Genomic DNA, 21,001 nt, shown 5'->3' with positions numbered 1-21,001 from the left:
ATTCCAGCTGACTTTCATTGTGAGACTGAGTAGTTACGGAATACTCCGTCTTACCACCTGTTTTAGCTCGCTGGTGGTCTATCCCATGGATCTAGCTTCATTATTCTACAGAGAAACCCTCCTGTTTCCTTGGAGTACGGGCTAACCAAGCATCGAAGAGATCCTTTGACTTAGAGGATATAGATCCCCCATAGTGGAAGCTCCCGTCCCGTCCCTACCAAACTCCTCTGGTTGTTCATGAAGCATTGTTGCCTTGTCATTTGCTTGTGATAATCTGATATTCATGGAATCGCATTTCCACTCACATTGCAACATTTTGTTTGATGAAATATGAGTCCACCCCAATGCATGCGTCTTTGGTGGAGTCGAATGTTCAAACCAAAGCAAGACTGCCGCTCAATCTCGAAAGCTTCAACACTGTCCTCTAACCACTATATTGCCAACAAGGGTGCTCCTCAGAGAGGTAAGCACCACTATCTATGCGCCATTCACTGTATCACTCACCCAGAGCAGACTGGAATTCAAACGATGAATTCTTCAAATTCACGCGGGGCCGCTTCGTTGTAGATGAGGCGGAAAATCTTCGAAGCAGAGAGATTAGATTCGACTTGAACAAGCTTGCGAGAATTGCGGCAGACTCGGTTGGTGCCGCTCAATGCATTTCTATCAAGAAATACCCCGATGGCATGTTCAACAAAGCATTCCTCATGTCTATGGATGATGGCCAAGAAGTCGTAGCAAAGGTGCCGAACCCGAATGCTGGAATTCCACACTTTACTACGGCCAGTGAAGTCGCCACGATGGACTTTGTAAGTGAATCAGCGGTTCCTGCTTAACATAACTAATTCCCAAGGCCAGAAAAGTCCTTGACACACCGGCGCCCCGTGTTCACTCATGGAACTCGCGAGCAAAATCACACCCTGTTGGGGCTGAATTTATCATCATGGATAAAACTGAGGGTGTTCCGCTGTCTCAAGTTTGGGCCTCAATGAAATTAAACCAGAAGCTCCAAGTCTTTCTAGCTATGACACGTCTCCAGAAACAATGGCTAAGCGTTTCTTTCTCGCATTACGGCAGCTTATACTACGCGGGAGACGTGCAATCACCAGCAGGCAGCCACTATTTCAAAAATGGAGAGGCTGTTAACGATTCGGAGTTTGCTATCGGTCCGGCTACAGGTCGAGATTGGATTGATGGAGGCCGATCAGCTTTAGATATCGAGCGAGGGCCATGTTCGTCAGCGCTAATGTCTTCTCCGCACAGTCGCTGATAAGTTTGTAGGGACTTCACTAACGCAGTATCTGCGAGCAATCGGGGCACGAGAGACAAAGGCAATTCAATTTTTAAAGACCCCCAAACAAATTGCTTTGTTCTGTGGTCCAAAATCTACCAACCAGACAAGCACAAGAAGCGTGCTGCTTTAGCATGGTACCGAGATATTATCGATGCCCTTGTCCCAAATGACACTGCCATAACAAATCCATGCCTCTGGCATGATGATTTACATGATGACAACATCTTTGTAGATCCCCATAACCCTGAAAAGATTATGGGTATTATTGACTGGCAGTCTTGTCACATCTCGCCCCTCTTCAACCACAACCCCGACCCAGCCTTCCTGAGCTGGGATGGCCTTGAGCCTGAGACGCTTGACCAGGTACCGAGACCAAACCTCTCTGGGCTTTCCCCAGAAGAACGATCCGCAGCTGTGCACGAATATAGCGTCCAAAATTTGTTTATCGGATGGCGAAAACTTATGCATGCCAAAAACCCGGACCTATATCGCGTCGTCGAATTCCGCAAAACGGCAGCGTTTGGGTTAATATTTCTTGCACACCGTATGTTCGAATATGGCGAGTCCCATTTTCAATCCCTTCTAGTCGATCTAAAGGACACGTGGGCAGACCTTCCTGCCGTCACTCGCAACAACCAATTTCCGTTCCACTTTTCAGAAGCAGATATTGAGCGTATTAAACTGGACAGCGATGGTGCAGTAGCAGGAACCGACCTCGCTATGGGGGCCAAGGAGAGCATGGGCGATTTGTGGCCGGACCAAGGCTTCATCGAACATGAGCGATATGATGATTGCAGAGCCGCACTCTAAGAACTCAAAACCCAAATATTAGAGCAACTGGCCAAGACCGATGAGGAAAAAGCTGAGTACATGCGCCATTGGCCATTTGAATAATCTGGTCCTTGAGGTTTTATGGTAGAGACATGTGGCTTTGGTGAATAAACTGTCACCGCACCTTGAGGTTGACTATTAAACGTTGCTAGGAATTGCAGTAAGTCAGATTTGATTGTCAATGTATGTCTTCATCATCTGCCCAAAAGGCGAATTTAAAAATAATTCAGGCAGATTTTTAATATGTTCTGGGATGCCTTTGCCCACCAAAAACAGGGCCAAATCATCTGTAAAATTGTTGCAGTTCCATAAAAACAAATCATAGGACTAAACTGGAGTCAGCAACGTGTATGGATCAGTCTCTGAGAGGTTGATATTACATCTTCTGTATAAGTTTCTCCTAGAGCATCCATATACTCAACAACGACTTCGATTGGAATCTCTGACTTCCCGAGTAGGAGGGTCTCGACTGGTTGGCCATGATGCGTCGTTCCAGGAGCAGCTTGCTGGATTCCGCGACCAAAATAGTATTCCATTCCGCCAAAGACGAGCGAAGTGTGGTAGATGGCATCTATTTGTACCCCGGTAATTTGTAGCGAAAGCTACTCAATGTATGTATGCAACGGTCAGTTCTCAGCTATGCATCAGCGGAGTTTTGAATGCATGGAACTAGGACATACATCTCGAGCAAGACCCTATTGTCAAGTCAGTGCCATGTAAGTAATGGTGGTGCAAGGGGCTTGCTTGTATGTCTAGTTATACATTTGACAGGTCGTAGACATGCAGCACCACGTCCATTGTGAGGATGCTTCTAAATATTCAAACTTTAGTGGTTTGTGTCCGCGAGATATGAATTCCAAGATTAGAATAATGAAATGTAGTAACAGCTGAGAATGAAACGCAGTGATGCATATGTATTTATCCCAAAGTGCCCGTGATCTAGGCTTCAACCACCTTACGTCAACTGAAGTTCCAGCCCCAAAAGGTCCCATGAGCACAAACCCTCCGTCATCATGGTAAGTTGTCAAAAACGCCCAATAGTTTCTGATACCCTGTGTAATATCACTTCTGAATTGTCCTGAGTGCTAACTACCTTCCCTCTCTTCTCAGCCTCCAAAACGCCGTGGCGCGGCCTCTGCGTCTACCGCGCAGTCCCAACCCAAGAAAACCCGACTTTCAAAACTCGCGAAAGAAAATGACATCACTGCGGAAGAAGAAACCGAGATAAAGGAAGCTTTCCACTTGTTTGCTGTGAAAGACCTTCCCGCTGATGTTGAAGAAGACTATGCATCTGAGAAGGAGGGGGTGATCAAGACAGAAGACGTGCGACGGGCACTGATGTAGGTTAACCCCTCTCAACAATCCATCCACCCTTTACAAGCCTCTAACCCGAAGCCTTTTGATGGGATCCAGAGCGCTTGGCCTGCCTCCCAACTCCCAGTCCGAGTTGAATTCGATGCTGTCCGCCGTCGACCCCTCACGCACCGGATACGTCTGCTACGAACCTTTCCTCTCGGTCTGCGCGCTCAAACTGCACGCACGCTCCGACGACGCCCGTTCAGAAGAAGTCGAGCATGCCTACCGTCTGTTTACGCGCGGCACAGATGGGCCAATTTTGCTATCGCATCTGCGGCGCGTTGCCAGGGAGTTGAAGGAAGATGTGAGTGAAGAGCTCTTACGGGATATGATCCGAGAAGCAAATGGCGGGGAAGGATTACATGCAGGCGTGAATGTCGAGCAGTTTGGGGATGTTATGACGCGAGCAGGTGTGTTTTAATAAACAGTATCATGGCGGAGGGCTCTCATCAGTCCTGGAGTACGGCATTCCTGGTGTACCCGGTTTCAAAAATGGCGTTGGTTGAAATAAAAAGCGACGGCGTTTGGTGACGGATAAGCGATGACTTGTGGGAATTATGAAGAGCTACGATGCGATTATATTTTGACTGTCACGTATTATCACTGGTAGCCAACTTTCACGCTTCAATGTGAGGTCAACGGCCCAAATTGCACCTTTAACTAACTAGTTAGATCAACGTTCTAGATCGCCATCAATTCGCATTCGAAGCATCTCGCTATCTCTTCAACCATACTCCGTACTGGCCCAACAAACGGCTTCTCAGCTGGAGTTGACGTAGTTGAGCAATGGATACTGTCGCGCTTCTGCACTTAACACCGAAGCACGTGACTGGTCTTGTTGTCCCCTAGTTACTTGAGCGCAATGCGATATCTCGGGCTCGCAAACAAGTCGAGACATGCCGGAATCACCACAACAAGTCGCTCCATGGCCAATCCGTTCCTCAGCCGCCTGCCTCGCCCCGGCAGGAAAGGGGGCCGGACATGGGCCCTCTCCTTCCGCATCGGCCTCTGGATGGTAGGCTTCACGTGCGCCTGCAAGGTCTTCAACGAACATGCCTATGAGCTCCAGCTCTCGTCGGGCCCATCGATGTTCCCGACGATACACTTCCAGGGCGATTACATATTGATTTCGAAATATTACAAATATGGGAATGGGATTGGGGTCGGTGATGTCGTCACTTTTAGACATCCGTCCTATCTCGCCATGGCCGCGAAGAGGGTGACGGGCATGCCGGGGGATTATGTCTTGATTGACCCGGAGGACCATGCTGGGGGGCTCGCGAGGATGATTCAGGTGCGTTCTCCTTTTGGATCCTGGACTTATTCGTGATGAAGAATGTTAGTAATGACTTGCTGGTTGCGCATTTTAGGTCCCTGAAGGTCATGTTATGGTCACTGGAGATAATCTACCTTGGTCGAGAGATTCAAGAGACTTTGGCCCATTGCCGATGGGGCTGATCACCGGCAAGGCCATTGCTAAGGTGTGGTGGCCCTTTAAATATCAGCGGCTCGAAAATTCGCTTAAGCCTCTCTCGGATCCTTCAAGGAATCAGTAGTCACCCTGGTATAAGTTGGAAGTCCACCAGAGACAGAATCGTGGATTAATTATCTTCTATGGTACAAACATCCGGGAACCCTCTTTGTAAATAGTTCTATTGTACAATAACTATGGAGTCAGGCAAATGGACAGAGATAACACGCCAAACCCAATAACCGTAGGCAAAATCATCTAAAAGAGGCTGGATTCCTGCGTTTGTATGGCAATGGCTCGATCCTCTTACGTTTCAATTCGATATCCGCACCCTCAATTCCAAATTCATTCATGACATCAGCCATATTTTCATCCCATTGAGTCCTGAACAAATGGGCCCCGATTGGTTTCAGCTGATGTCTCGTTTCCAGGCTACGGAGGCGGAAACCTTCTCTCTGGACCTTTTCAGAAACAGCCTTGAGGTCCAGGGGTTTTTGGTCCTTCTGTTCCATGATCAAAATCGAAAGTCGTTGGTACGGGCTTCCCTTCAGCGCCGTTGGAGGGAACCACGGGAGGACAACCTGGGATTCCGCGGATAGTTTGCCTAGAGGAACAGAAATATCCGTGGGTGTGATGGGTACATTGACGGCCAGGAAATGGCAGCGATAATCAAAACCGTCTGTCTCGAGATTCGGCACATCGGGGTTCACAACTGCGATTGTAACCAGCTTTTGCCCTTTGCTAAACGGTTGTATTGTGAGCGTGGGTGCCACTGTGCTCACGCGAGAGTTGACAAATTCGCCTGGTTGTACGGGCTTCCTGTTGAACGATAAAGTGACGTCGACGACGGGGTTGACGTGAGCTAGCACGTCCGGGACTACTTTCATTTGTGTGATTCGTTGTACAAGGATCTCTCGTCGGTAATCTCTCCATTTTTTATCGGCCAGGTATCGGTAGATGGGTTTGGACATATCACCTGTGTAGACCTGTGTTAGGACTTTCAAAATACTACAATGTAGCATTGAGTAAAACGTACCCAGCCCATCTTCAAATCTTCTTTTAATCATAGGGTCGTTGATATCCGCAAGGACTTTCAGCTTCTCGAGGTACTTCTCCATGCTCTTTATTCTCGTCTGCTTCTGAGCCTCACCGCCCACATCTTCGGCGTTGGCCGCCCGTAACCTTTCCAGCCTTCCCCGCTCTGTTTCAATCTGCTTCAGCTTCTCTGCCCTGTCCTCCAACAGGACCTTTCGCGCTTCCTGGAAACATTGGTATGGCAGCTGTTCGAAAGGAATGTTTAGGGAATCCTGCAACGCAGCTCTTCGTCGGCGGGAGCCTATTGGGAATTTTCCTGCTCGAATAAGCCTTCGTTCCAGACGAGGGCTCGATACTAAAGCGGGATCTATCGCCCGGTAAAAAGGCTGCTTTGAGCTATCGGCTTGGGCTTCTTCTGACAAGGTGGAGGTCGACGCGAAAGATCGGGCTGACTGAAGCGGTAACGCAACAAACCCATTTCTGTAGGACTGGCGCAAGCATTGTAGTAGCGGCTTTGACGCCAGCTCGCAGTGCGCCATGGCGTGTCGGCGGGAATAGGGTGCACTGGATTGAGAGTTGAATGTCAGTAAATCGTTTCCCGTCGGATTTTTTCGTCGGTCGAATTGGGTTTCACTAGCTAACATAACGTAATCTACCACCCAATGATGATCCGGCCCAGCCTAGAACTTGAGACAGGGAGCAAATGCCCTCTGAAGTATGAGTACATCAGAGGACTTTAAACGAACAGCCTGGCTACAGAGAATGGTCTAAGGTCTAATATGCTATGAGTTTCGTGACACTATGATCAGCTATTTGGAGGACTGTAAGATTCTGAAAACGAATACACTAGGGTCAAGAATTGATAAAACGAACTCAAACAGAGTTATATATTTAAAGGTGTTTTGATAATGATGCCATCAAGCTGGGGTCAGGCCCATTGCTTGGATCCTTTGCGTAGCAATTGCACGGAGGTTCTCAACGGACAGCTGAAACCCGTCATTTCCGTTTCGACCGGCGAGCAAGTATGCTCCAAAGAGCTGGCGGCGGGTAATTGGTAGTGTTTGCGGCGCCCCAGTGATGGGAACAGGGAAAATATCCTGTTGCATGGTATTCATGTTAATACGGAGGTCGCCGCCATAAATCTTGGTCCCCTTGAATCCTTGGCATACTTTCGGGCGTTCGCAGGGACGCAGGCTTGAGTTTAGATGTGATCTTGCGGGGGTAAGGGGGGTTGGTCTCTGCAGCCCTACAAGTTAAGGACCGCTAAGCAGCGCTGAAGGCTTGGGAGAGGCCCCTATACTGAAGGACCAAAACATATGGCGGCGACCTCCATACAGTAGCTTAAGAGGAAGTCAGTAAGTCTGGACATACCTCTGTCTGCTGAAGCCGTACGTTCCTAGCAGAGTCTCGGCCAAATAGCTCAATAGCACTAGCAACGCGTCCATCATCCCTTTTGGACCATTTTAAGATAATAACAGCTTGTACGGTAGGGGCCCCCCCAACTAACCACAAATCCGCATCTTGATGTAGTCGAGGCCAGCTTTCAGGCCAGCCCGTTTCAATCACTATTTGGGGAAGGGGTTGTGTATTCGGACAGATACAAAGATCGGGCTCTTTTGAAGACGCAGAGTAGGGGGCTTGGAAATTCTCAAACCCTTTTCCAACTTAGCGAGAGGAGTCAAGACTAGAGAGATAGCTGCTTACTGCTCCCAGCTGCGATATCGAGAATTTCATATTCGGCACGCGTCAATGATCCGGCTAGTAGCCAGCCAGCCGTCTCGTTCTTGATCCATTGCTGCTGGGTGTCGTGGATCCGGGTTGGCATTATACGCACCCACAATGTTTTCGTTTTCGAGTTATAATGGATTCTGTACGGGTAAAGGCAGTCAACAAGCAGGAAACCGGTAAGGAAACGAGCAAGTTCACCGGGGAAGAACCTGCTCCACATGCTCGTCTTCGATCAAGGAGGCTGTGACGAGGGAACCTGCGTCGGCATCAACATTTTCATAGACCAGCTCCTGAAGTTCAGTGATTTCGGTTATTTGACGACGTATTTCATCAAGCAGCTTTTGAGCAGAGAGTTGACAACTGTTGTTCCTGTCATCGTTGCTGCGAAACGCGCTGTTTGAAGAGCCCGACATTATAGCGACGTATGGTGAAGGACGCGGAAATTTTACAAGCACTTCAGCTTGCTGGATGGAATGTTCCAACGCCCTGGATGAGGTATAAATTCAACTCTTTGCTCTTCCATCATTCACTGTTTGTCATCGCATACTCCTTCCGGAGTACTCCGTATGCAACAACTTTCAACTTCCCCGGTTGAACTGCTAGCCAAACGTAGTTGACCACCCAACGATTTTTACCCCCCAATGAACCTTTATTTTTTAGCGCCAAAATTCAAATCGCTGCAAATCCGCAACTCGACACAAGGCGAACATCACACTCTAGCAGCCTATCCCAGCGAAATTCAATCGATTTGACCCGTTCGAGTTAAAGCCATGGCGACTGGCAGCAAAGCGTTTGGGGCTCTTAAATGGTTGAGCCGCAGCTGCGCCTGGGCGCCGGTCCTTGAGCCATCAAAAGTACGCTGTCCGCTTTTTGGGTCCTATTCTCAAGCTGACAGGATTCTAGCAATGTTTGCCAAAGCAATTGTCACGGTCAATGGCGACTGAAACCCAGATCCCGACCGGCAGTCTCTTGACAGCTTTCGCAGACGCTCACGTATCTCCCATCTCCCCAGCCGCTGACGATATCCCGGCGCCGGCATGGAGCTCTAAACCGGTGATCGCCACACTTTACGACTTTCCTTCAATGGAACCACTTCGATTCCTCGAGTACAGGAATGAGCATCTTCTTCTGCCGCTTCGCCGCGACCTATTGCACCGCGCCGTGGTTTATGAGGGTGACATGACACGACAGGGCACGGCAAGTACAAAGTGGAGAAGCGAGGTACGGGGTAGCCGCAAGAAAGTCCGCCCACAAAAGGGAACGGGACGAGCGCGTCTAGGAGACAAGAAGTCGCCCATGTTGAGAGGTGGTGGTGTCGCCCATGGACCACATCCACGAGACTTTTCCACCGAACTTCCGCGAAAGATCTACGACAAGGCGTGGCGGACTGCCCTTAGCTACCGATACCGGCGGGGACAGTTGATCATCGTCAACGACAACATTTCTATGCCGAAAGATACCAGCGTGCATTACTTGAAGGAAATTTTCGATAGAAACGATTGGGGCCGCAAGTTTGGGCGTTCGCTGCTTATCACGGAGCTGAAGAAGGAAAAACTGTTCGAATCGGTGGAGCAAATCGGGGAAGATGCGAGAGTCTTGGATCGTGAGGATGTGGACGTCAAAGATCTGTTGGAGACGGGACGATTGATTGTTGAAAAGATGGCACTGGATCGAATGCTGGCTAGTCATTCCAGTGATTTGAAGAGCAAGCCAAGGAGAGCCTGATTGATGATAGACCATGTGTACAATATATTTTGATTGAAGTATTTAGTTAGCTTACTGTTCTCTTTTCTAGTTAACAGCGATTTGTCGTTTGACTACAGTGCTTTGGGAGTCTTGAGTAACCTCCGATTAAGCTGTTTCCCTGGAATTTCGAACAATTACTTTATTCCTCATTCCAACAGCCAACTTGAAAGGGATGATTACTTCCTCTGGGCTATCTTTCGTCGGAAGATAACTAAACTGCCTGCGTTGAAATTCTCCGAGGTCAACCGAGCGGAGAAGCTCCCAACTTTTTCACCATCTCCAAATCCACTCAACCCCGGCTCGAGGGAACAGGAAATACAACTCCAACCGTTGCCGCGCATCTACACACCACATTTCTAGATTTGATTGCAGGCTCTATATTGATGTTCCTCCGATCGAGCTGCGTCCGGTCATCGCCGCTGAGCTGGTTCTCGCGGACTTCTGCTAGCGCAATGCCATTGAGAGGAAAGGTGGTGAATCCGGCTTTCGCAGGACAAGCAAAGGTGAGTATATCATGAATGCCATTGATTTTTTTTGTTTTCGATGCCATGAATTTGAATTGCGCTGATAGGTTGCCTGTTTACAGATGATTGCTACTGCAGCGAAAATCCCAAAAGAACTCCCCGGCGACGAGCCCGACGATGTCGTTTTCAACAATTTATACGGTATTCGCTCAATCGAGCTTAACAGGTCGAAGAAATTGAACTCGCTAAATGGCTCTATGGTGCGCAAGATTGCCCCAAGACTAAAGGTAGGCAAGAGTATGAGGTGTTTGTCGCGAGGTGCTCCGCTAAATTGGATGGTAGGAGTGGGAGAAATCCCATCTAGCGACAATGGTGTTGATATCGGGAGCTGGAGAAAAGGCCTTTTGCGCTGGAGGCGACGTTGCCACTCTTGCGCAACAGAATACTGAAGGAAAGGAAGGACAGCAAAAGTCCAAGGACTTCTTCTCCCTCGAATACCAGCTCGACCACCTCATCGCGACATACTCGAAACCGTACATTGCAATATTGGATGGTATTACAATGGGTGGTGGTGTTGGGCTCAGTGTTCACGCTCCTTTCCGGATAGCTACTGAGAAGACACTCTTCGCTATGCCAGAAACGACCATCGGTTTCTTCCCCGACGTCGGAGGATCTTTTTTCTTGCCTCGCCTCGATGGAGAGATTGGCACCTATCTTGCCTTGACTTCAGAGAGACTTGCCGGTGTCCAAGCCTTTTATAGTGGAATAGCTACCCATTATCTCCACTCAAGCACGCTGAGCCAGATGGTGTCACGTCTTTCAGAATTGACTTTCAAGGACTATGCCTCACTCGCCGAGCGCCTCGACGTGGTCAATAGCACTATTTCAGAATTCTCTACAGGTCTCCCGGACGAACCGATCTTGCTTGCCGGCAGTCTTCGCGAGTCAATTGACCGCTGCTTCTCGGGTTCTACAGTCGAAGAAATCCTCGCCGCTCTTGAAGCTGAAACGGTGAACACGGAATGGGCACAAAAGACGATTAAGACACTGAAAACTCGGTCGCCGACGGCTCTCAAGGTTACCCTACGTCAACTGCGTGTCGGGCGGGAATGGTCCATTGCTGAGACCTTCCAGCGCGAAGAAAAGATTGCTGGCCATTTCATGGAGCACCCCGATTTCGTGGAGGGTGTTAGTGCGCGCCTCATCAACCGGCCCCCTACAGAGCCCAACTGGAAGCCCGCCACCCTGGAAGAAGTTACTACTCAAGACGTGGACGAATTTTTCCGCATCCCACAGGGAGAGCAGCGCCTCTCGCTCTTGAATCCCGAGGCAGATTATACCGAATATCCACATGCGCGATTCGCACTCCCTAGCGAGGCGGAAATTGAAAAGTTTGTGCGCGAGAATAGCACCTCCAAAACACAGATTGTCAAGGCGTTTGAGGCGAAGTGGAGAGAAAAGGAGGGTGTAAGGGCCAAGGTAACTGAAGTGCTTAACCGAAAAACAAAGTCCACAGACAAAGGAAGACAATGGATCGATGGGGTAGAAGAGATTCAAGAGAGTGTCGAGGAAGAGGAGAAGGCATAACGCAGTCTGTAAATGATCTGTATTATTCAAAGCAAATACCAATGGCAGGGAGATATAGACCAAGTCATCACTCTATGGATATTGTAACAACAATCAGTTCCCGACCCAGCATCAGGGGAGCATGCTCATTGCCCTTGGAAGTTGCCAAGCTGTTAATGAGATGAGATATTGCAACAGAGCATCCTTTATCCATCCTCCTTCTCCCACTAATGTCCTGGATGCAAGCATTTACCCCCTTCCCCGCCTCCCCGTTCTCTACAAAGACCCAAACTGGGCTCATTCCATAATACCTGATTATAACCTTTCTCTGGTGTTCTCTCTGGAGAATAAAACCTCCATTCTCCAACCCTTTCTAACAACCGCACATATGCAAATTTACACACTCGACGGCACTATCAACGCGTTTTTCAACGCGCAAGTTTCACCAAGTCGACAACAATGTGACGACTTTGCAGCCGCACTTGTTCAAGGCCCCGTGCACCCTGTTCCAATACAAGGATTTTCAGCTATACTCTTTCGACCAAGGGCGATGAAGACCAGAAAATTGTTCAATTCCGCGTCAATCACTCCCCGCTCGATGTTGACACCATCCAGTTGGCAAAAGAAATTCATGGTGATATTGTACCCTCCACCCAGTACTATGGGGAGCTTGGGAATGGTCCGGCAGCACCACTTAAGATCTATGTAATTGATAAACTTCCTGGGACAACCTACATCGATATGGTGCTCGCTTACCAGAGGGACTCCTCCCGCCCAATACCGAAACTGAGAACAATCCAGGACCTCTCACGGTACCTACAACCAAGCTGCTCCCCAACTTTGAGTCATTTTTTTAGCTAACATGGGCGCAAGATACTTCGCGTCCGCCTGGCTTCACCCTGAAGAAGTAACACACGCGAAGCAGCAAGAAAGTCAGGAACGGATTTCGAAAAAGCTGACCATTCTTGGCTCTGTCTTACCTCGTCGCTTTCATAGCTTGATATCATCTCTACAAGCCGACTTGCATCATCTTTATTCCCCCGTCTACCCTCAAGTTCTTACTCATGGAGACCTCTGTGAGATGAACATCCTTGTTATGCCGGAGACTGGTCAGATTTCGGGTATCGTGGATTGGGCAGACGCGAGTACGCTGCCATTTGGCATGGAGCTCTGGGGGTTGGAAAAGGAAAACTATGGATTCTCAAGGATGGAAGGATGATGAGAATCGAGGGCAGTTGGAAGAGGAGTTTTGGCGGTTGTTTTGGGATGCAGTTGATGTTGATAGAAATGGGCTCAAAGACCAACTGGAGAGGGCCGTACGGGTTGCACGAGACATTGGTGTCCTCCTAAGGCATGGGTTTAGCTGGGATGAAGGCATCTATGAGGGGCCGGTGTCTGCGACAGATACAAACAGCATGCGATATTTCGATGCACTTCTTTTATCAACAAAACAGATGACATAGCAGCAGTCTTAGCATCCTTATTGGCGAGGCACCTGGAGATCCGCCAACCCATTGTGGACAACAGCACAGTCATGGTCGGACGACACGGAATAGGTCTCCAAGTCCGAAAGCGCTCGGTGGAACAGATCCACCGTCAGCCTGCGGCGTGACTGTACAAGTAGCTCCAGAGCGGTCTGCTTCTGATCATGAACGGATGACTCTGCAACCACGATCCCACAGGGCTGGTCGCCATCAGGATAATCCAGGGGAAGCAGGTCGACAGAATTCCCCGTCTCTACCGGGATTACCACTATTCCAATATCCTGTCCGCGACAGTGCTTTCTCCACGGGGACTCAGCGTTTTTCTTTCATGATGACATTTCAATCTCGCTAGATCAAATCGTCGACCGCAGGGCGTACCCACGAGGTCGAGCTCGCGGCAATTCTAGTTCAGGTTAGTGCACAGTCAACATTCTGTCCCGTGAAGTCATGTTCAGACTCATGACTAGATTCTCGATGGGCTCCAGATCACTGGCTGTTTCATCTAACAGTGAGAGGGAGTCGGGACGGTCGAGTGAAGTCTTCCGCATTCTCGAGAGTGCAAACAAACCAAATACGTTGGCCTTACTAAGCAGCAACTGCACATTTGGCAGATTTCCCACGCCGTAGCACTTGATAAAAATTCAAAAAAAAAAAAAAAAATAAAGGAAAATCATTTTGACAACAATCTCATTTTCAACCAACACCAATGTTGATTCAATTCACAATAAACAGTTCAAAACCACATTCAGTTGCTATAATATGTGAGACGAAGTTTTATGTTGACTGTCGCAAGAATAGTTCGCCTGGAACTCTGCATTTAGATAATCGGTCGTTCCTCGATGCTATCGCACCTGGAGTCATGAATGAGAGCCCCTTCCTGTCGCTTTGAAATAGGGACTATTCCTATTCATCCGACATTGACGCAGCCATACTATATCCTATCCCTACCTTCGCAGCCCGTACCTTCTATCACTCCTCAAAAAAAAGCATTACCCAATCCCCTAAATCTCTCTCCTCGCTTCTACATATGCTAGAGCTCGTCGTTGCCGAGAAATACATAACAATGTGTTTTTTCCCCGAGCGTGCGAGTGTGGACAAAGAAGCAATAGTATACTACAAAGCCACATACATGGAATATGGAGTGGACTTAGCCCGGTGTGGTGAGCCTGATTTCTGGTTTATTTCATTATAGACAGTGAGAAACTGGGTGAGCTATGTGGGAGACATGGTGCTGTTAAGCCCTTGGAGGTACCAGTGTCATGAGCACTAATATGGTGTTATAGATTTTTTTACTTTTCTTAATGGACATAACACATCACAATCTGAACTTTTACATCTTTCTACATCTTTCACATTGGTCTTGCATATTTACATATAATGGAGAGAGCAAGTTGCCCACAAGCATACCAATGGGCCATGCTCAGCAACATCATCCAAACCACCCCTCACTTTTTCCAAAAAGCATCTGCATCGGGATGGATCTCCCATCCCGGCCTCAGCCCCTGCCTCTCCTCCTTCTTCTTCGCAATATCAATGCCAAATCTTTCCCCTGTCTTATCCGCCAGCTCTTTGATTCCACCCGGACACGCCTTCTTGACAGCTTCCTCGGATGTGAAGCTACCCATGAGCTGTGGCGCACCCAGGGGCACCGCATCCCCCCGATCGACCTGCCACATGTGATACGTTTTGCCATAGAGCGGGATCACATTGTCCATTTCCGCCAGTTCGGCCTTGTCCCATACGGCTGCGGGGGTTCCTGGATTTCATGATTTACGACATCAGCAATCGTTTGGGATTTAAAAAGCTCCAGGCGTATCATTAATTTTCTTTTTCTTTACCTTTTGGAGTTGGCATGACGAGCATCCCGCTCTTCACCTCGAATTCATGCGAGTGCCATAACTTGCGCTCCTCTGGCGGAAGCGTTTCGTATATTTTCGGTGTGATCATGTACTCGACGCCGATCAGGCGGGCGTTTTTCTCGGGAGAATCGTAGATGAGGCACTGTCTGAAATCTGCGATGCTTCAAGGAATTTTTTTTTTGGTCTGTCGTTAGCTAGAGCTTACTGGCTCCGACGGGCGGGGGAATCGATGCGTCACTGACCGGCGTTGACATGGCTGCAGTAGTGGTTGGCTTCCACGCACCGCGTGGGATCGTCAGCGTATACGTGATATGCGTGTAGATGGGCGCAGATTTGGTTGACCGGGTTGAAGTTTTGAATCATAGATGCTCCGGTTGTGAGTACTTGATTCTGCAGGGTCATCGGGTCTCCAGGGACCTCTTTTGTGCCGCTCTGGGACATGTTTGAGTGATGCTAGTAGCTAATTGAAAAAGATCAATAATATTCTCAAGAATTGATTGTGTCAATTTGTCTTTATTTCTGCTCTCCTACCCGTTTGGCATTGTACTTCTTATATATCGAGCATATTGACTATCTACAAACACCGTTTTGATAGGTAGAAGGTTGCTCATGCCGGGCTTGACGTCATTGCCACCAACTCGATCTTGTGGTTCCGTCGAGAATCCGTATGGTATGCCAAACAAATAATTGCAAGTGGAAATAGAAATCAAGTATACAGTATTGATCCCCGAGGGAAAACCCACACTTATGATGCGGTACTCCGCTCCCACCCCATTATCAAATCTATTATATGGCAGATTTACATCGCATTCTTCATCTCTCTGAGAGCATTCATAACATCAACGGGGTTCGTTGCCCCAGTAGCCTTTTGCATCTCGGGGTCCTGTTCAAGCAGACTATGTCAGTCGCCGAAATTGTTTCACCTAAAGCTCAGGGGCATCCAGGTCACTTACCGCAACTCTCATGAAAACGTTATGCAACTAGAATCATCCCAGGTTAGTCAGATTGACAAGTTGCAGGCATGGCTTATATACGTACCTTCTCGTCGCCGATCGTGAAGACGCCGTCCGTTCGGGGGTTGCTATCGCAGTATGCGTGCAGTTTTTTGATCGGGTCTGACTGGGATACTGAAAGGCAGAATTTCACGTTCGACTTGGTGTATTCATGGCCGGGCTACAACGAGAGTCTTCATTAGCCCACCTCCGCAAGGTAAACATTGATCTGGGCCTCTGTAAATCCCTTTCATCACAATTAACATAAACCTACGTAAACTTTCGTATCATCTGGCAATGAGGCGAGGACTTCATTCAGTGCTTTGTGCATTTCTTGGGCATTGCCCTCGAAGAATCGTCCGCACCCTGCCAACGCTGTTTAGTATCTTCAATATGACGCTCTTTGACAGTCTACTTAACTTACCGGCATTAAAGAGCGTATCACCGGTGAACACAATCCGCTGATTCCCATCCTCAGCAAAATAGCAAATACTATCTTGCGTATGGCAGGGAGTGTGCAGAGCGGTGACCGTTATCCGGTCGCCGATTTTGAACTTCTCTCCATGGGCTGGGGTTTTGGTGACCATTTTGCAATCCTTGCCGCCAATTATCGGCAGGTGGCCGAATTGTTGAGTCTGATATATCGATCAATCGGGCTTTGGTTAGTCTAGACAAAGTCGCTTCAAGATGGGGACAGCAAATCATACCATTCCCTCGTTTCCGCCGGCATGATCCCAATGACTAGCAAATATCAGTAGGTCGTAGCGATGAACGAACCCATGGGGGGATGCACTTACTGGTGCGTGTTGATGATTGCTTTGAGGTTGATTTTCCCAGAGTCAATATGTGACTTTAACACGGGTATGACCCTGATCTCCCTCTCCATCAGAATTCCCATCTCCGCTGAAGCATTTCAATGGGAGTGAACATACTCCGGGGGGTTTGCAGGGTCAACAATCATGGCATTCTTGGTCGGCTCATCGGATATCAAATAGGCATAATTATTGCCCTTTCCGGTCCCTGTCGTAGACCGATTTCTGTCAGTATATGTAGGATTACTTATAGCAATCGGAGCGAGTCGTCCTCTTTGGCTGGGTTTAGTCCGGAAACACGCGGAGAACGTACACATGGGAATCGATTCGATATGCATCTTGCGTCTCGGTAGAAATTTGGATATACCCGAAAATGGTATTGATGAGATAAAGGGCCGTCGTGCCAACATGAATTCTATAGAGTGGTATAAAGATCGGAATTGAGTGTTTGGTCGCGACCCGCGGAAGCTCAACAATTGCGGGGGTGACGTCGGGGAAGAAGCTGAACTCGAGGTTTTGGAGCCAACTCAAACCAACAGGACAACATTCACCATCTACAGGTGCGCGCACTGGGCTGAAGTGATCTAAGGCACGCTTGGCCTATCCACTACTGTCTGGCTCTGCTATTCTACATTGATATCTTCTCCAAGGTCTCCAAAGAACCCTGCATGGGCTCCAGAAATGCCTATAAATATTATTGCCTTCATGTTAATCATCGGATAGCTTGTTGAACATACAGCACTCGTTGCATTTCATTGCACCTCGGGTGCCCGATCGCGTACCGCAATGAAGGAAATATTTATCTTAGACCAGACCAATCGGTTTGAAGGTCCGTCTCCGTTCCATACTCCAGCCATAGTCTTGAAGGCCCTCGATATCCGATGCAAGTTCTGATTCGATTTCGGCAGCTCTTGGAGCCATTCCCTTCATTTCCAACGTAGCCTCTAACCCATCCTGATAACTCTCCATCAAGCTGTTTAACTGACGTCTCCAGTGGCCGTCTCCATCTCGACAATCCGCTTGAGCATATGATAGGACCAAAAGCTCCCGACGGAGCAGCGCCCAGGAACTCGACTGCAGAATGTGCTGCAGCCAAGCGTAGACTCCTTCTTGGTAGGGCTGATTGTCCGCGTCCGATGAGGGAGAATGTATTAAAACATCGACCATGTTTTCCACGAATTGCGTCAAGAAAGGGGTGTGGTGCCTGCATATTTGCTTGATATGTTCATCCCATGTTGAAAAAGCGCGGTCCATTGAATCACCGAAACTTCATACAGTCAGTTGTAGCCACTAAACAATCAGTCAAGCTCGAGAACGCTCACCTCCGGTCTTGTGGTATCAACACTCCCGACTGTAACAATCCTCGTGCAACGAGTCCGCTTCCGTCGCTCTCGCGCTCACAAATCATCGCAAGTTCCCGTACGCTCAACCTCGAACTTTGATCCTTGCCACCACCGTCTTGACCACTCCGTTTCGCCAATAGGGACTGCAAGGTGGCGGATATTATATCACTTAGCGCTCGCTCGGTCGTTTCAGAGCTTCCAAGCGGCGCAGAGCCACCATAGTCAATCTTCGCCCAGTAAAACTCCCACAGCCAATCGAGCGACCTCCGAGCGGCATCCCGCAAAACCGCTAGCGATGGAAGCTCACGGTGCGTGGCTTCATGGCGCAATTCAACAAACGACGCCGGGACCCCCAAAGTCATGGCTTTTTGATACATGGTCTGCTTTCTCCCATGAAGTTTTGAATCCACCAAGCCCGTCACGAACCTAGTAGGCCCCTATTGTCAGGAAGAAAAATCCCAAACAAAACAAAATCCGCTAGTGATGCGGGCCGTCAAAACATACCTGCAAAACGCCGACGAATACGTCGCGCGAATTGAAAAGATGGAGTTTTTGCTCGCGTCGTCGTGCAGGATGGCATCTGTCAATAGCGCCGTGGCCTCGACGGCATGCGGTAGATTCCCTCGAATTTTCCACACCCATACCTGTTATACGTGTTTTTGGTCAGTATTCGTGAACTGGAGCAGGACCAAGGGGAGACGGAAGCAGGGACTCACGAGCGCAGAGGCCTGTGGACGCATGTCTGGGCCATTGTAGTCTAGGGGTGGATAGAACTGGTCTCGCACAGCGACGAGCTGGGAGCGCTCCTTCCAGGGAGTAAATTGCAACTGTGGCATAGCCAGCAATAAAAAAGAATAAAAAAAAAAATCGATTATAGATCCAAAAGTAAAAGTAGAAAAAAATCCCTCCAAGAGAAAGGGATTTGATATGCTCTGGTACAGCGGATGGGTATCGGTATGCTTTTGGTGATAGGAAAAATTCTGTCTCGACGAACAGCTCAACTCAAGAATCAAGTAGTTAAGGCCAAACTAGAGCATATCGCCCATCTCATATGCATTGATAATGATGCTATTTACGATGTTCTCTGGACTTGTTCACGAGTCGATTCCCAACGAATTTTGGAAGATAGACTTTGCGGGCTAAATGCTTAGTCGAGAGTCTGCCAATCAATACACCGGTTTCATCAGAGAAGAGAGGAACATGTACGAAAGACGGTGATTCCAAAAGGAAATATTCGTTATTTATGTTTATCTATTATATATGATGTTTGGTCTATATACATGAACATGTTGTGGTACAAATATTGGAATGGCCAGATCCAGCCTCGATATCGCCGTGACGGGCATCTTCCAACCCCCAAAGTCCAGAGGACTATCACTCCCCACAAGCCTCATCTTCCGAATCATCTTCCGCATCGCTTTCAACAGGCGGCGGATTGAAAGTTTCCTCCAGCTTCAGCCCCTTCCCGATAATCTGCGCAGGCTTAAGAAACGGGCCATCGAGATTCGTTCTGATCCCAAAGTGACTCTCCATCGACGACGATTCCTCCCACGATATCGCTTCAACAGGCTCATCATACAGCCCCACTCCGACGAGGACTTCATCCGATTTGGCGCCATCATCCGCCGCCAGGAATGGCGGTGTCTTTGGTTCTGGAACGTGGTGATATGAAAAGAGTTCTGGCGACGAGGTTGCAGTGGTGTTTTGCGGAGTGGGACGTTCATAATGTCGAAGGTTGGGTGTCGTAGTCGAAGAGACCATGGGTATGTATGTTGGCCAGTCCGACTCCGGTTCGGATTCCCGGTCCTCCTCCCACGGCTGCTGGAAATCGCCATGGAATGACAGATGAAATGAGTTGCGTTCGTACGGTTGCCGGCCAGCAAGACTCGACATCTCAGCAGGCGGCCACTTTGCAAAACTGTTGCATGTCCCAGGCATCTGGGGTTCTGCGTAGCAGGGACGGGGCTGGCAGTCGGCCACTGGAAGATGGTGCGAGGCCGTTGCTTTCTGGAGAGCGGCGTAGAAGCTCGCGGCGAGCTGATCGCCCTGCGCTGAAAACCGGCGGCAAGAGCCGCTTCGGGATCTGATATCGCCTCTGCCATTGTTCCGCGGGCTATTTCCCGTGCTCGCAAGCTTGGTGATGCGGCTCGGGTGCCGTCGTGCCAGGCCGCCGACATATGTTGGGTTCGCGAAGGCATAGTTCCCGCCCAGGTCAACGGACATTCTATCAAACTGGGCCATGTTGTTTGAATGAAAGAAGGGATGGGAATCGAATAAAAAAAAAGAAGTGAAAGATCCTCTGTGGACCTTTTTATGTCGATATCACAGGCCTAGGGAGCGAAGAGAGAAAGCAAGGCAAAGAACAGGTAGTAGTAGGATCTGATCCTGCTAATAGTGATGTAGGTTTAGCGGGCTGCTTCACAATGATAAACACTCTTCGGCTGGCATGCGTAACATGGGACAACCGGCTGCTTGGGAGTGGACATCATTTCCAGCCCGTGTACGGGGAGTACGGAGTCGAGCAATGTGAACGGTGGAGTGGTTGCAGGCGTCAAAGGGGGAAGAAAAAGACAACCGTCGCAAAAGGTTAACATTTCTTATTGGAGCTGTTATTATTATTCTATTTTGTTACAAGCCGAACTTCCAGAAGAAAAGAAAAATATGACCCCCAGAAAGCAGCCTGCTCTGCACTGACTGGGTCCTCTGGTCCCTCAGACCCGGGGACAGGGCGGAAGGATGATCATGGTTGATGGAGATGCATGAGCCTAGGCTGTCTAGGATTGTGGGCAAAACGCAGAGGGAGCAGGCTAGGAGAAAAGAAAAAGAAAAATGTTGGTTCAACTATAAAAACTCTTGAGTGGACCGTCGCCTGCAGGGACCGGGCTGCTGATAGTCAGTGGACGATGCCGAACTAGACGGCTAACTTAGCTGCGCGGGTTTGAGCATGGTTGGATCCCCATTTTCCGAGCCCTGCATGGCGAGTCTGCCTGAGAAGTTAAATAACAAATACGCTTCGACGA

At 48.9% G+C, this 21,001-nt stretch overlaps 11 protein-coding genes across 11 annotated transcripts; 5 read left to right on the top strand and 6 right to left on the bottom strand.

Annotated features, from left to right (window-relative positions):
* Window positions 1-330: 330 nt before the first annotated feature.
* UREG_05019 (uncharacterized protein) lies at window positions 331-2,104 on the top strand (the record flags this gene model as incomplete). The annotated part of the gene is made up of 4 exons (XM_002584284.1): window positions 331-463; window positions 514-809; window positions 854-1,232; window positions 1,299-2,104. 4 exons carry the CDS (start codon window positions 331-333, stop codon window positions 2,102-2,104), a joined length of 1,614 nt encoding a protein of 537 aa, XP_002584330.1.
* Window positions 2,105-3,138: 1,034 nt separating this feature from the next.
* Window positions 3,139-3,902, top strand: UREG_05018 (uncharacterized protein; the record flags this gene model as incomplete). The annotated part of the gene is made up of 3 exons (XM_002584283.1): window positions 3,139-3,141; window positions 3,236-3,465; window positions 3,521-3,902. 3 exons carry the CDS (start codon window positions 3,139-3,141, stop codon window positions 3,900-3,902), a joined length of 615 nt encoding a protein of 204 aa, XP_002584329.1.
* Window positions 3,903-5,206: 1,304 nt separating this feature from the next.
* UREG_05017 (uncharacterized protein) lies at window positions 5,207-6,526 on the bottom strand (the record flags this gene model as incomplete). The annotated part of the gene is made up of 2 exons (XM_002584282.1): window positions 5,207-5,928; window positions 5,989-6,526. The coding sequence occupies 2 exons, from the start codon at window positions 6,524-6,526 to the stop codon at window positions 5,207-5,209; spliced, it is 1,260 nt and encodes a 419-aa protein (XP_002584328.1).
* Window positions 6,527-6,904: 378 nt separating this feature from the next.
* Window positions 6,905-7,812, bottom strand: UREG_05016 (uncharacterized protein; the record flags this gene model as incomplete). Its single annotated transcript, XM_002584281.1, has 4 exons — window positions 6,905-7,225; window positions 7,359-7,437; window positions 7,495-7,642; window positions 7,692-7,812. 4 exons carry the CDS (start codon window positions 7,810-7,812, stop codon window positions 6,905-6,907), a joined length of 669 nt encoding a protein of 222 aa, XP_002584327.1.
* A 673-nt stretch (window positions 7,813-8,485) lies between these two features.
* On the top strand, window positions 8,486-9,440 carry UREG_05015 (uncharacterized protein; the record flags this gene model as incomplete). Its single annotated transcript, XM_002584280.1, has 2 exons — window positions 8,486-8,569; window positions 8,619-9,440. The coding sequence occupies 2 exons, from the start codon at window positions 8,486-8,488 to the stop codon at window positions 9,438-9,440; spliced, it is 906 nt and encodes a 301-aa protein (XP_002584326.1).
* Window positions 9,441-10,294: 854 nt separating this feature from the next.
* Window positions 10,295-11,512, top strand: UREG_05014 (uncharacterized protein; the record flags this gene model as incomplete). Its single annotated transcript, XM_002584279.1, has 1 exon — window positions 10,295-11,512. The coding sequence occupies one exon, from the start codon at window positions 10,295-10,297 to the stop codon at window positions 11,510-11,512; it is 1,218 nt and encodes a 405-aa protein (XP_002584325.1).
* Window positions 11,513-12,353: 841 nt separating this feature from the next.
* On the top strand, window positions 12,354-12,954 carry UREG_05013 (uncharacterized protein; the record flags this gene model as incomplete). Its single annotated transcript, XM_002584278.1, has 2 exons — window positions 12,354-12,636; window positions 12,698-12,954. 2 exons carry the CDS (start codon window positions 12,354-12,356, stop codon window positions 12,952-12,954), a joined length of 540 nt encoding a protein of 179 aa, XP_002584324.1.
* Window positions 12,955-14,420: 1,466 nt separating this feature from the next.
* On the bottom strand, window positions 14,421-15,275 carry UREG_05012 (uncharacterized protein; the record flags this gene model as incomplete). Its single annotated transcript, XM_002584277.1, has 3 exons — window positions 14,421-14,731; window positions 14,814-14,995; window positions 15,118-15,275. The coding sequence occupies 3 exons, from the start codon at window positions 15,273-15,275 to the stop codon at window positions 14,421-14,423; spliced, it is 651 nt and encodes a 216-aa protein (XP_002584323.1).
* A 358-nt stretch (window positions 15,276-15,633) lies between these two features.
* UREG_05011 (hydroxyacylglutathione hydrolase) lies at window positions 15,634-16,413 on the bottom strand (the record flags this gene model as incomplete). The annotated part of the gene is made up of 5 exons (XM_002584276.1): window positions 15,634-15,717; window positions 15,788-15,814; window positions 15,873-16,007; window positions 16,101-16,192; window positions 16,251-16,413. 5 exons carry the CDS (start codon window positions 16,411-16,413, stop codon window positions 15,634-15,636), a joined length of 501 nt encoding a protein of 166 aa, XP_002584322.1.
* A 1,029-nt stretch (window positions 16,414-17,442) lies between these two features.
* Window positions 17,443-18,817, bottom strand: UREG_05010 (uncharacterized protein; the record flags this gene model as incomplete). Its single annotated transcript, XM_002584275.1, has 4 exons — window positions 17,443-17,905; window positions 17,961-18,407; window positions 18,486-18,625; window positions 18,698-18,817. 4 exons carry the CDS (start codon window positions 18,815-18,817, stop codon window positions 17,443-17,445), a joined length of 1,170 nt encoding a protein of 389 aa, XP_002584321.1.
* A 538-nt stretch (window positions 18,818-19,355) lies between these two features.
* UREG_05009 (uncharacterized protein) lies at window positions 19,356-20,222 on the bottom strand (the record flags this gene model as incomplete). Its single annotated transcript, XM_002584274.1, has 1 exon — window positions 19,356-20,222. The coding sequence occupies one exon, from the start codon at window positions 20,220-20,222 to the stop codon at window positions 19,356-19,358; it is 867 nt and encodes a 288-aa protein (XP_002584320.1).
* Between the last annotated feature and the right edge of the window lie 779 nt (window positions 20,223-21,001).

The sequence above is a fragment of the Uncinocarpus reesii genome, genomic scaffold, assembly GCF_000003515.1.
Source record: "Uncinocarpus reesii 1704 scaffold_3 genomic scaffold, whole genome shotgun sequence".
Lineage (NCBI taxonomy): Eukaryota > Fungi > Ascomycota > Eurotiomycetes > Onygenales > Onygenaceae > Uncinocarpus > Uncinocarpus reesii.
Note: the sequence above shows the minus strand (reverse complement) of the source record. Positions and strands in the feature narration are given on the sequence as shown.